Consider the following 13989-nt stretch of genomic DNA (forward strand, 5'->3'; position numbering starts at 1 on the left):
GAAAAAATAAACGTTAAGCGAAAAAAACGTTAAACGAAGCAAACGTTATGCGAGGCACCACTGTATAAGTATTTGCCATGTAATCCCACTCTTATGTCTGAAGAAGTGGACTTGTCTGTGAAAGCTCATATTAAAATACAGTATAGCACTTACTCTTTAAGGTACCACAATGTTTTTGTCATCTTTATTTTTTATTTATTTTTGCCTGACATTCTAGCACAGACTAACATGACTATCTCTTCTAAAATTTCCATCAGTTTATTCCCCATTAAAGAGATCTAACAAATAAGCTTGCAGCAACACGTAAACAACTGAAATCCAAGATTAAAAATTCACTCTGCTCTTTAATCATAATTCAAACATAATGAAGTTAATTTAAAATGGTCAATATTTTGCTTTTGTAGCCAAAATTAAGTATACTTTCTTTCTCCTGGTGCCCTTGGACTGTGTTGCCTGCCTTTATACCTTAATCTTGGATTCTTTCCCTTTTTATCTTTTTTAAATGCTTATTTGGGGAACCCCCAATTCTTTGGAGATTCCCCCCTCTTTTGTCCATTTTTTAAAAAATTACATTTGTTGTGTTTCTGACCTGCCTTTTGGATTCAAAGAAAAATGAAACTAAATGACCTTTAAAAAGGCAGCCCCTTTTGTATAAAATGAAAGGCCCATATAGATATATATACATATATATATATGTTGGGCACAACCAATGAGATACTGATGAACAAAAATAATAAAGAATAAAATTTATATTTTACAGATCCACTACAAGGTGTCGTGTAAAATATATATTTATTGTATTTTAAAATCAAATATTGCTGAATTAGTTTTCATTTGTTGTTGACAAAGTCATTCAACTGCTTACACTGTCAACCAAATAAAGAGAAAAAGACTGTTAATGAATATGTCAGTGTGTTATTTTAAAGAAATATATGAACAGCAGTGCTACTTACTGAGAAACCAAGGGGGCAGTAACTGAACGTTTCATCAGCACAGGAAGTGACAAGAGTTCACTTAATTGTACAGCTGTTTCATCTGTTGCTGACTGTGCTGATGGGTCCACAGGAAACGTATAGGATCTTGGGATCACATGATGTAGGAGATGTGAAATGGGAAGTTCTGCTGCATTGGAGAAAAAAAACTGCATTTGTGTAAAGCTACACTTGCTGTTTTTAAGGACATCCAAAATAAATGCTACTCTATATAAAACTAAGGGTTTTACACCCACAATTTGCAATGGAGTTTAAAAATGAAAGTATCTTTAAATGCTGTCTAAAAAAAAAAAAAAAGCTAAAAGCACTAGAGATGTCCAACATCAGGACATAAGGCATTTCAGAGGTCAATAATGCAAAAAATAAAATTTAAAAAAGCACAAACAAATGGAAGAAGCACATGTTTGTATCAGACTTTTCACAATTCTGGCCACAATTGATTCTGCTAATCTAATAAATGAGACTGGCTTTTTGGACTAACTGGCACCAGCACATCAACTGGCATGATCTCTATGGGATCAAGTGCTAAAAAGAAACAGGATGAGGATAGCAGGGAATAGTGTGCTCTGGAGGGCCGTGGGTTTCCCCATCTCTGATCTATAGAATTCTAGACAGACATGCATACTCAGCATTCTTCTCCTTTGGAAAGGTAACATATCAAGCTGTTATATTATCTTGATGCACACATCACACTTGGAGACTACTCACACATCAAATCATAGCTGTCCTGATATTCTTCGAGACAGTATTGTTCAGATAAAGCTTTCAAATATTCTTCCTCTTTCTTCCACATGGTGATAGGAGCGCATTTTTTGTCTTGGCTTTCAGATGCACTAGCTTCAGAAAGGCAGATATGTTCACTCAAAAGAACCACTTCAACTGATTTTCCAGTTTCTTCTCCCTGATTTAAAAAAAAAAATCTGGACATCATTCTGCCTTTTTCATTTTGCATTATATACTACCCTTCGTTTAACTAAGTTCCAGGACAGTGCAGAATAGCATAAAAGTGTTAGGATACAGATTTCCCATTGCTGAAATGGAACAGATGCATTATTGGTAGCACCACCGATGAACAAGCCAAAAAACTACTTCCCCACAAATCTCCTTACTCACCTGACATATATCAAACACCGTCAAGAAAACTCCTTTTTTAAGGCAGAAAAGTAGAATGGAAACGTCTTTCAATTCTCACCTCTCTCTCTGTCAACAACTGCACACAGAAATGCCAAATCTGACCTGTGAAAATCAGCAAACTACTATTTTGGCAGCCCAGTTCCTTCCTCTTGTTGGCCTGATGGGACACAAATGTTTCCTCCTCAACAGCAAACAAACTCTGTCCCCTGTTTCTGTGGGAAAGGCAGGAGAACCTTCTGCTTAGCAAGAGCTGAAGCAGTCTCCCCTTCCCCCTTTCTCTTTTCTATGGTTGAAAGAAACAGGGTGCCTATGGAATTGAGCTGCTGCTCAGCAGTAGGGTTCACACCCCAACCACCCAGCAAAGGTTAAAGAAGAAGCATCCCCTCTTCTCTCCAAATCCTACTTCTTTCCTCCTGCAGGAAAAAACACAGGACACATGTGTAATTCAGCTAGTACTGAGGATTTCTCAGACCAACATGGCCCATCACCATCTCCTTGCCTGGAACAGAAGCAGGAAGCTTGCTGGTTTATAGTGTTCACAGCCCAAGACTGATCAAAACCCTAGTTTCTACAGTGGGCCGCAACCTACTTAGTCAATGGAAGAAAATATCTTTTTAGGTGAGAGAATCTGGAATGCCCAATCAAATATGAGGAGCACAAGTAAACATAATTTACTGTTTTTTAGCTTTTAATATTGTGTTTTTAATGTTGTAAGCCACCCTGGGTTGTTTTTAGGAGAAAGGTGGAGTAAAAATATTTTAGGCAGACTGACAGACAAGGCAGAGAGACAGACAAGGGGGGAACTCCATGGATATAATCTGCCCCATTTCCAGGCTTCACAGCCTGTGCACTTGTGCACTCACACCTAGCCCTTTTCTGAAACAATGCAACTGCAAGTCTTGGTGGAAAAGAGGAGGTACTAAATATAATTTAACTGCATGGTGTTCAAGTGAACCTCTCCTCCCAGGCTTCTGAAATCACAGTTATTTTTGCCCTGTGGTAGGAAAGTCAAGGGGGCTAGTGCCTGCATTGTGGACCTTGGCAGGCAGCCTGTAGCCCCATAATGCATACAGTTCTCACCAGCCTTAGGATCTCACAGCAAAAACTCAGCCCTTCCTAAAAGAATGATATTATTTCATGTGACCGCTGACGACAAGAAAAAAAAATGATAGAGGTCGTACGACATGTGGATCAAGGTAAATTTTAATATAGTGCTTTTTAATGGATCCTTGTGGCGCAGGGGTTAAACCGCAGTACTGCAGCCAAAATTCTGCTCAAGACCTGGGCACAATCCCAGGTACCTGGCTCGAGGTAGCTTGCATAATTAAATTGTAAACCTTACACAGAGTGTGTTGAGCGCTAAAAAGATTTTCCAGCTAAATTCAGTTTCTTTCTTTCTTTTAAAGGAATGAAGGAATCAGTAGTCTGCAAAACTTTAAATGGTACTACTCACCTGTAAATTCTGAGGACTTGGATGGAGATCTCCAGTAACATCCATTGTGACTGCTACTTCATTCAAAAAGGAAAGGTGCAGAAAGGAAAAAAAGATGCAAAATACACTAAATAACTATGCTATTTTGCATTTTATTATACCTAAGACATCTAGAATTTTGCAAACAAAACACATTTCAATTATATAATGGCCTAAATCTACTGCCAGTTTCAAATAGAGTAAACCTAACTGCTGAATAGCAAGTCAGTATTTACATAAATCCCATCAATTCAACAAGTCTACTCTAGTTGAGACTACTAACTGGATTCTGGCCAATGATTCATGTTCCCCATTGAATGACCTTATAACACTACCTAACAAGTTTGTCACCTTTATACCAAGTTAAAATACTGCAAATCAGCACTAGGATTTCTCTTCTGTTTTGTAAGGGAATTTCAGTTGGTAATGGCTATGTTGCCTTCCATTGATTCTGTATAAGCATGACACTGTGTTTAAAACCTATAGGCAATGGAGGGAAACATACATAATTAGCTAATTCCTATTCCACATATTCATTTAGAATATCATTTTCATTCATATATATTCCAAACAAAGTTTTGACAGATTGCCACTCACCTTCCTCTTCCTCATCCAATTTTCTTTCTTCCTTTTCATTCAAATTAACAGATGAAGCACAATCAGATGTTCTTGATTCTTGTTCTTTACTATTCTCCGTGATTGTAGAAGACGCCTCATTGTACAGAAATGACTGAACCGTTGAACCAGATGCAGGTCCTGAGATCATTTTAAGGTGAGGGATAAGATCGCTGTCAGTAGAAGGGGTCCACTCCCCTATTTGAATGTTCGACTGTGATGCATGGCCAAAGGGGTTCCCTCGAGGCTTCAAAGTCTCAAAATCAGGAACCAGTTCTCCAACTTTAATGTGCGAGTCTGAAGCATGCCCGTGAATATTCCACCGAGGTCGAGAAGACACCACTTCAGAAACGTTTTCCCCTATTCTGATACTGGCATCTGACATGTGTCCGTGGATGTTCCACCTAGGTCTATGTGGCTCTATGTTGGACACATACTCCCCAATTCTTATGTTGGCATCTGAAGCATGCCCATGAATATTCCACCTGGGCCTTGAGGGCTCTATTTCCGAGATGTATTCTCCAATCTGAATATGACCTGAAGAGACATGTCCATGGATATTCCAGCGAGGCCGGCTAGGTTCTTCCTCAGCAGCATATTCCCCAATCTTAATGTGTGCATCTGAGGAATGTCCATGAGGATTTGAATGTGGCTGAGATTGTTCGATATCAGGCACATATTCCCCTATTTTAATGTTAGCATCAGACGTGTGGCCATGTACATTCCATCGAGGTCTCCTGCTCTCAACATCAAAAACATTTTCTCCCAGCCTGACATGGCTATGTGAAACTGAAGGCCTGAGAACAGTATTGAAGTCGTATTCTGGGGTGATCACCTCTTCTGCTTCATCTTTTGCAACAGAATTTCGTTCACCCATTTGATCATCTAAGGAAAGATCTGAACTGATATTTTGCAAGGCTTCCTCTAATAAACTTGTCTCCTTTATGCTGGGGGCCATTAGTGTTTCTTTCTGAGGTTTTGGTAAAAAATCTTCAAAATCCAGACCATGTTCAGATATGCTCTTTGACAACGAGACTGTGTCCTCTGGACAAATACCCTGGGATGCAGCTTTTGTTCCTTCATATTCGGAATACTGATTAGGCTGTGTACTAGCTGGCTGTGCTGAGTCCAGCGATTTGCCATCTGAATCATCTTCTGTCAGTTCAGATTCTGTATCTCTGCTGACATGCAAAGCATTTACACAACCAGATTCTGCAGAAGTGAACTAAAGTTCAAAGAAGAAAAATAAATGCTGTAATTGATACATAAATTACTTATACTAACTATTCTGCACCCTCATCTTTTTCCATAGGTCAAAATCATGTTACTTAATATAGTAAATTGCATTAAAGAAGGCCCACTGAATCAATGGGGAGTTGGAGAGTTAACTCCTCTGCAAGTTTCATTGATTCAAGTGGGTTTACTCTGGCTGAAACTTACTTTAGCATGATAAGTCACAAAGTAGGCCCATTTGAATCAATGGAACTTGCAGAGGAGCTGACTCACTAAATGCCCATTGACTCAATGAACCTACTCTAGTGTTACTGGGCAAGAGAACTTACTTTGGCAACTGTGTTCAACAACACCAAAATACAGCATATTGTACACTTCTATATCCATATATTTAATTTTGACTTGCTTATAATAACTCTCTTCGTAGAGTTTTCCAAGTGCTCCTGCAGGCATTTCACTCACTAAAGAAAGACCTGTTACATTCCTGCATACCAAATTTATAGGCTTAAAAATATTGAACTTTAAGCAAGGGAACACAGCTGAGTGGTAAAGCATATACTTTGGACACAAAAGATCTCAGGTTCAATCCCTGTCATCTCCAACTTTGTCACAGTTGCAGGTGACAGAAAAGATCTCTGCCTGAATCCTTGAAGAACTGATGCCAGTCGGAGTAGCTATATTGAACTACATGGATAAACAGACTGACCTGCTGTTAAGCTAGCTGCCTATGTCTGTCTTTGAAATAGTTAGTGCACATCATACTGTAGTTCTCATGCATTCCTGGATACAGCACAAACACAACATGACATACAGTTGTATGCCTGCTTAGAAGCAATCCTTGGGACTCCACACTTAAAAGCAGAAAAGCAGGTCAGTTACATTCGAAGCCATATATTCCTCACTGCAGACACAACTGTATACTGTATAGAGCTGTAAAACAGGGATCTTACTGTGCGGCACACTCTCTGTGACATGGAGATAAGTTTATAGAACACAGCCTATAAAAAGAGGGAAAAGCAAGGATGAAGGGAAGTGCCAGGTCATTCCCAGAGAGGATTTTGTTTTGATAAAAGTAAAGAAATATTAACATTTGCAGAGCAGAAAACCAAGTTCATTCTGTTTCCAAGAACAGGAGAAGCTGTAAGGGCAATCATTTATTGAATAAAATGCTAAGGATACATCAATGATTCTTACTTAACACAAGGAGTTCTAACATTTGGGAAGCCCACTATAAATTAAATCTTGCCACTTCATTCATATAGTAATGGTCTAACTTAAGCTATTAACTTACTTACATCACACCCTTTTAAACACTTATCATTGAATAATATACTGTATATAAAAGAAGCACCACCAACCTGAAGACTGGAATCTTTTACAGGCGTAGTGGCAGCTGAAACCTCCTGGCACCGATTCTCTGGAATTATATCTACTTTCCGCCTGTATTTTTTATCTGGAAGTTTCTCAAGCATGTTCTAAAGAAAAACAAGGGGATCAAAACCTTGAACATCCCAATGCGTATGTAAGTAATTGAAATAAATATAAACACTTGTCCTTTTTTTAATAACAAAAAAAAAAAAAACATTTATACTACCTCAATATGTTTTTGATCTTCCAATAGGAACTTGAGGCGGGCTGTTTCCAATTTATGCCTCTGAATTTTCCATAAGGCTTTTTTCTCTCTACGGGCTGCATCTTCAGATAGTTTGGTGTAATGGTCAATTAACTCTTGCCTAGGTGAAATAAAAGGAGCAGTAATTGCATATTGTCATGTTCTATGAGATGCAATAGGATAAAGCGGAACAAAAAGGACAAAGTCTAAAATTCTCAGACCATCCCTTCAAAAGAAAGTTGCCCACTGCTTCAAAGACCTAGAAAAATGTTGATGAAAATCTAAGTATTTATAAACGTATCATATAGCATGCTAATGTGTCTACGCACTCAGTGCTTCCAAAATCAATTTCTTTAGAAAATCTTGATCCAACTATGGAGCCTGATTTCAGCAAATGAAATAATGGCTGTTATACATTTTTAGTGGCCTCATCTAAACATAATATACTCTGGTGGGCAGTGACATATTGATATATGATACACTCCAGTGGACAGTTCTGCCACAACTAAGGACACACATATTTAACCTGTATCCTTTTGGTTGCTGGCTAACTACCAATGGCTAAATATCCATGTGCACTTTTAGCATTCTTCTCTCTGATGTAGTAGTGATCAAGTAGCACATGTGGTTGAGTGCATATGTAACACACATTTTTGAAGTTAAACAACACCACAGATGTCATGAGTTGTACACATGGGTCTTCTGAACTAGAAATCCTTTCTCCCCTGGGGCTTCTTTTCTTATGGATCAGTACACCTGTAGGGCATTGGAACAGGCTTCCTATGCTCAAACTCAACAGCAAAAATGTAACTGAAAACAAACATCTTAATCTGTAAAATGCAAATACTATTAGAAGATAGAAGAGGTTAAGTCACTCTGTCAACACATTCTGCTTTACAGAAAAACTCTTCTTTGCAAGAGGAGTTAATAAGTTTATATGTACTGTGTATTACTTATAAAATAGCATTAACTCCAACAGGTATGATCCGATATCAAAAGCAGATGGTATAATTCATTTTTGAAATTTATAAGAGTCAAAAAGGCTGTAATATATATCAGCTTAAGTAGCTAATAGACCATGGCTTAGTGCTGTTGGGGATGACAGAGAGTAGAAGAATCCTGGTCCAATCTGGGTACGGATGAGCAGCAAGCATAGAGAGAGAAGTTGCTCATGCTATGCTGATGGGACCAAATGGCCACACTATCTGCTCCTGTTCAAACATACACAAAACTAGACTGACAGGATTCAGGGAGAAATCTGTGGTTTCTTAGCAGAATAGGAGAAAAATTGTGCTAGATGAGATCAAAGGTTCAACTAGTTCATTATTGTGTTTCTGCTCTAGAGAATCTGATGCCTATGGGAATCCCTTAAACTCAGCAGCACCCTTAATATTCATGTTCCACATTATTTGATACTGAGAGGGATTCAGCTTCTGAAACTGGAGATACTGACGGTAATCTACAGCCGCTTGACTAGCAGTCATTAACAGATTTATCCCCTATGATTCTGTCTAATCCCTTTTTGAAGTCATCCAAGTTATGGCCATCAATACATTTGTGGAAGCAAATTATACAATGCACTGTCTGGAAAAATAACTTTGTTCATCTGCTATGGAATCTCCACCACTCAACTGCACTGGGCAACCCTAGATTCTACAGTAAGGAGGGAGGAATGAAAACTTCTCTTTACCTACATTCTCCAACCTGTGCATAATGTAATCCATTTCTTTCACGTGGCCTCCGCAACTCATGTTTTATAAGCAAAAACGCCCAAAATGTACCGTAGCAATCTTTCCAGCTCTTTTTACCGCTCTTTCCAATGCATTTTCAAATTCTGTTTTGGTAGACTGTATTAGTTTGACATCACATCTTCTCTGATATAGAAAATGATGCCACCTCCTTCTCTGTCCTTTCTCAGGGCAGAAGTCAACAATCTGCAGTCTACCAGATGTTGCTGGACTACATCTTCCACCATGCGCCCTTGCTGGCTACAGCTGTTTATGAGTTGCAGTTCAACACTCTGAAAGGCCACAAACTGCCTACAACTGCTACAGAGTTTGCATCTAGGGATGAAGCAAACTCTTTAGACTTTGGAACTCATTCCCACAAGATGCCAGGCTGGCCCCATCTTTCTTCTATTCACAAACAGGTGAAGATTTTTCTCTTCAGGAGAGCTTGCTCTTAATGACTGGCTGCCTGAGTGGGATTTTTAAAATAGGCTGTTGTACCTTATTGCTTTTAACGTGTTTTGATGTTGCTTTTGTTTATCATGTTTTAGTGTGGTATTTGTTAGATCCATTTTAGTATTTGTATACTTATTGTTGTTAGCTTTAAATATTGTCTTTTAATGATGTATGTTTCCTTGAATCTTTTATAAAGAGAAAGGCAAGGTAAAAATATTTTACATAAATGAATGAATGATTTAATCCAACTAGTTGTTTCTTCCAGGTTTCTGATGCACCAGCTATATCTATGTTCTCCTTTAAAACCACACATTCAAACATGGCTTGCCTGAAGGTTTCTAGCATTAGCACAGAAATACTTGCAAATGATGTTCTCTTCTAAATGTATCTAACCAAAGCCTACTTTCCATTTGGAAAACCAGGAACCTAGGATGCATATCTTCTACATGAAGAAGTTCAAGACTGGCTTTTTGATCCCATGAAATTTTAAACATCTACTGTACTTTTCAAAATACTCTTTTCTTTGTATTTCCTCACCTTGCTCTTTTTTCTAAGTCTTCTTCTAAGGCCTTTAGTCTTTTCTCCCTTTCCCTGAGCTCTCGAGTGTAACTGAAATCATCGTCAATTTCCTCTTGTTTCAGAGCACGGCGGCGCTACATATAAATTCAGAAAATACAATCCAGAACTATAGATTGATATGCATATTTGATACTCAAACAAGATCAATATTAATATAAGCTTTTTTAGCTTTACAGAGCTAGTCCCACAAAATGTACATCCTACTTGAATGAAAACAAATACCTCTTGATCTTTCACAAATTGTTCTTTTAATTTCTGAAACTGCACACGTTTCTTTTCATCCAATGCCATTTTCTCTGCTACTTGTCGGTCTAAAGATAAATTTTATATGCCACAGTGTTAAAAAATAGAAGTCACGGAAGAAAATCAACTAAATTTTAAACATAGCTATAACTTACCAGTAATGGCTTTCAGAGCTTTAGTAGCTGTTTCTCTAGCATGAACAATTAATTCCTGTTTTTCAATTTGCATGCGCAGGTCCTAGGAGATAATTTTACAGGATTTACTGTGATTTACACTGAAAACATCAGATGTGCACTTCCACGAACAAAGAGCAAATAATTCAAATGAAATCATCTCGACAACAAACGAGGCCCTATGGAGGCAGCTACAGTATTGCAACTGGTGAGCAAACATTAAAGTGTGTCTCTCCATTTTTAAGTAAAAATGAAAACTAGTAACAGCTGCACCAGCAAATAAGTATTTCTTTTCTGCACCAGAATAAATATATATTTAGAGCCTGGAAGAGTTACAGCATGTCCATGGCAGCTAACTGGCTGAGGGTATTCTGGGAATTTTAGTAAAAAAAAACAAACCTTTTCCAAGCTTTGTGAAGCACACTGACTTTGGCTACTATGCCAAAACAGCATGTTGCCTGATTGCTATAGCTGGAATATTATGTGAACAATGCAGAATGTAGCAGTATACATTCTAACTTTTATAACTTAATCTATCTCACAAGGCTGTTGTGAAATGCAGGACAGCGTACAGTGCCTTGACCTCACTGATGGTTGCCTAATAAATAAATAAGCCTGCAAGACCTTTTGTTCCAAAATTCTGCACAAAAATCCCTGTGGACATGGAAGTTAAAAAGATAATGAAGGACCAAAAAGCTAGTTTTATCATAACTTAGAACTACATTTACACTAAATGGCCGATATATGTAAATAAGATCTTCCCAGGAACTCTGGCAGTCCTTTGCTTCCTTCTATTAATCTCATTTTCTCCCTTAGAGAAGGAAGAACAGCAGATTATTCAACATTCTGCAAGGTGTTTTGATTACTCCTCTAATTCCTGTATTTTACATGTGGTGCAGCTGAGGCAGGCAAAAACTTTAGCTTGGATCCTTCCAACACTCAGGAGACAAGTATCTGCCCTTCTTCAAGTTGTCATACATGGCAAAGATTGATACCTGAGCTGTTTTTGCTTAGATCGGTTTACAAATTGTATTACTTCTAGCAGCCATTATTTTATATCAAGTAGGTTCTTACATTATACACAGTAGAACCTCAACAGCTCATCCAAGCTGAGACACATTCAGATCATCCAAAACTGCCTCTGTGTTATTAATACCTAAACATTTTTAAATTTTGACTACACATCATAACAAATACATTGTTGTCCTTGGTTTTCATACATCATTGGCTGAAATTCTGTTGTTTAGTGTAATAAATTGCACTAGAGTAGGCCCAATAAATCAGTGGTGATTTCGTCAGTCAACTCCTCCATGAGTTTCATTGATTCAAATTGACTTATTCTAGTTGTGAATTACTGAACTGAAGCAAGTTGCAACTAGAGTAGACCCATTTAAATCAATGGAACTTACAAAGATGTTGACACAGCAAATCCCCGCTAGAATCTATTCTAGTGTGATTGATTGATTGTATATAATACTAATATTAAAAACAATGTATGGGTAATCTATTTTATCATTCTATACTGTTTTAACTGTCTTGAAATGTTTTAATTGCTTCCACTTGTTTTAAATATTACATGTATGTATTTTAATGGGTCAGAGACTGCAAAATAAAGATCAATTGATTGATACTCTAGTATGACACTATGCTAAACACAGGTTTCAGTCACCGTTAAAAGTAGGATGTCAGCATTAGAAGATTACTCGATCTTCAAACATGTATGAATGTATGAAAAACTCCAAAATGTGACATTTTTGAACCTACAACCCTATAGTCATGCACCTAAGAATAACTCCCCTTTCACTCAATAGGATTTCCTTTTGAGAAGAGTATGAGGGAGCACACTTCAATACAAAATCATTTTGTTGAGTCAATTTACCTTTTCTTCCTTGCTGATAGTACTATAACGTGCTATTCTTTCCATTCGGCCCACATATACTGCACAGTCTCTCTCAATCTCTTTTAGTTCTTCAAGGGAAAAAATTACAGAAATCCGAGGAACAGGAATATCAGACCAGCATATGTAATGCTGCAAAAGTAAGAGGAAATATCGAAGAGTAAAACCCAAGCTTTCCTGCATATTATTCTTAATATTTCATTATTTTTTTACATTTCTTTTCAACCTTTCCACTACAAGAGGGTTTATAATAACTATAAAACATAACAAAAAGTACAAGTGAAAACAAATCCAACTATAGAATCATTATAAATTTATAATTTATTTATACCAAATAATACCAAATATTATCAGCATTGTAACATAACATAAAAAGAAACCTGGGGGTGTGAAGGGCTATGTGTGTCAGAGTTTACCTATGGATTTAAAGAATGGTAAGTGTTGCTGTTAACAAATCTAAAAAGCTGAAATGGAAACACTGAATATACTGCTAAACAGATCTTCCAAGAAAGAACTTGCAAACCAAGGGTGATCAACATGTTTCCCTCATAGAAGAGTGAGAGGTGTTATTATTCAACAATGTCTGCAAGGCCAATTGTTCCTTGATATAAACAGTGGCAAATCAATGACTTAAGAGCAAAAGAACTTACCCTTGGACAGCACAACTTTAGCAAATTTATGGTTTTCCCACAGATATATACATCGTTAGCAATATGTTTCAGGAACACAGGAACACAGTCTTCTACTTCTTTTGAGATCAAAACATACCCATGAGTCCAGTAACGTTTGTCTAGAATTCAAATAAGACATAAGAAATTTATTTGTCATTGCACTCACAAGTGGGTGCAACGAAATGAGGTGCTCTTCCCCAAGGTAAAACTGGACAACACCACTACAAAAAAAAGTTAAAATATACACAATACTCACCATACAGATATATATACCCCATTTCTCCCAGCAATTAAAATTCCACCAAAAACCTATGGCCCCGCATTTAAACTCAGTACTGCACTTGGGTAAAAGCTGTTCTTGAATCTGCTTGTCCTTGCTTTCAATACCCTGAATCTCCTTCTCGATGGTAATAGTTTAAAGAGCTGATGTCCCGGATGAGAGGAGTCTTTCAGTATGTTAGATATCTTCCTCTTACATCTGTTCTTATACAATTCTTCCAAAGAGGGGAGTGAACAGCCAATGATGTTTTGGGCCGTCTTAATCACCCTTTGAATTGCCTTTTTCTCTGCCACTGTGCAGCTCGTGAACCATACACAGAGACAGTAGGATAATATGCTCTCAATCGAACTCCGATAGAAGGTGGTTAACAAACTCTCAGTCAATTGTTGTTTTCTAAATGGTGAATGAGGTAAAGAAGTGACCCTTTAAACTCTAAAACTTGACACAGTGTATAGCCCATGGGCTACTAAACGTAAATAAACTTGAAACTTGAACTTGACCCTCCTTTAGGCTGTTTCAGAACAATCCATTTTTATAAAGCACGGAACTATTGTCAATTCATTTTACATAGTCCAGCTGATTTTCTTTCACCCTGCATTCCTGTTGCAGTATAGGTTACACCAGCTATATTTTGTACCTAGGAAACTGTACTGCTCTGTCCAAACAGCACATCCACAATTTGTACTATGTATCCATCCATTTTGCCACGGTAATCACAAGTGACACTGGAACCTATTTGTTAGTCTTTGTAAACAAGCTGTTTTGTTTATGTCATTGCTGAGTATGTTTTTCTCCCACTGTCAAGCCTATGCATTACTGAGCTGGCACTAGTTTTCAAACAGATTTCCTTTACTCTGCTTTGTTTTGATCACGTGACCATAAGCCATACTGAATATGCATACAGAG

The 13989-nt window shown here is 37.6% G+C and overlaps 1 protein-coding gene across 4 annotated transcripts in view; it reads right to left on the minus strand.

Moving 5' to 3' along the window:
• TUBGCP6 (tubulin gamma complex component 6) overlaps positions 1–13989 on the minus strand; it is a 37476-nt gene that overhangs the window by 7299 nt on the left and 16188 nt on the right. Inside the window, exons 10-21 of one of the 4 annotated variants that reach the window (XM_073000586.2) lie at positions 12783–12922; positions 12115–12264; positions 10218–10299; positions 10042–10130; positions 9778–9893; positions 7040–7178; positions 6804–6920; positions 6396–6443; positions 4195–5437; positions 3580–3632; positions 1701–1893; positions 954–1122 (exon numbers count right to left, since the gene is read on the minus strand). In XM_073000586.2, coding sequence (XP_072856687.2) covers positions 954–1122; positions 1701–1893; positions 3580–3632; positions 4195–5437; positions 6396–6443; positions 6804–6920; positions 7040–7178; positions 9778–9893; positions 10042–10130; positions 10218–10299; positions 12115–12264; positions 12783–12922 — 2539 coding nt within the window. Of the gene's footprint in view, positions 1–953; positions 1123–1700; positions 1894–3579; positions 3636–4194; positions 5438–6395; positions 6444–6803; positions 6921–7039; positions 7179–9777; positions 9894–10041; positions 10131–10217; positions 10300–12114; positions 12265–12782; positions 12923–13989 lie in introns of all 4 variants that reach the window. The other 3 variants (XM_073000584.2, XM_078376751.1, XM_073000587.2) reach the window with 3 other exon arrangements.

This window comes from Pogona vitticeps, chromosome 5, assembly GCF_051106095.1.
Source record: "Pogona vitticeps strain Pit_001003342236 chromosome 5, PviZW2.1, whole genome shotgun sequence".
In the NCBI taxonomy this organism is placed as follows: domain Eukaryota; kingdom Metazoa; phylum Chordata; class Lepidosauria; order Squamata; family Agamidae; genus Pogona; species Pogona vitticeps.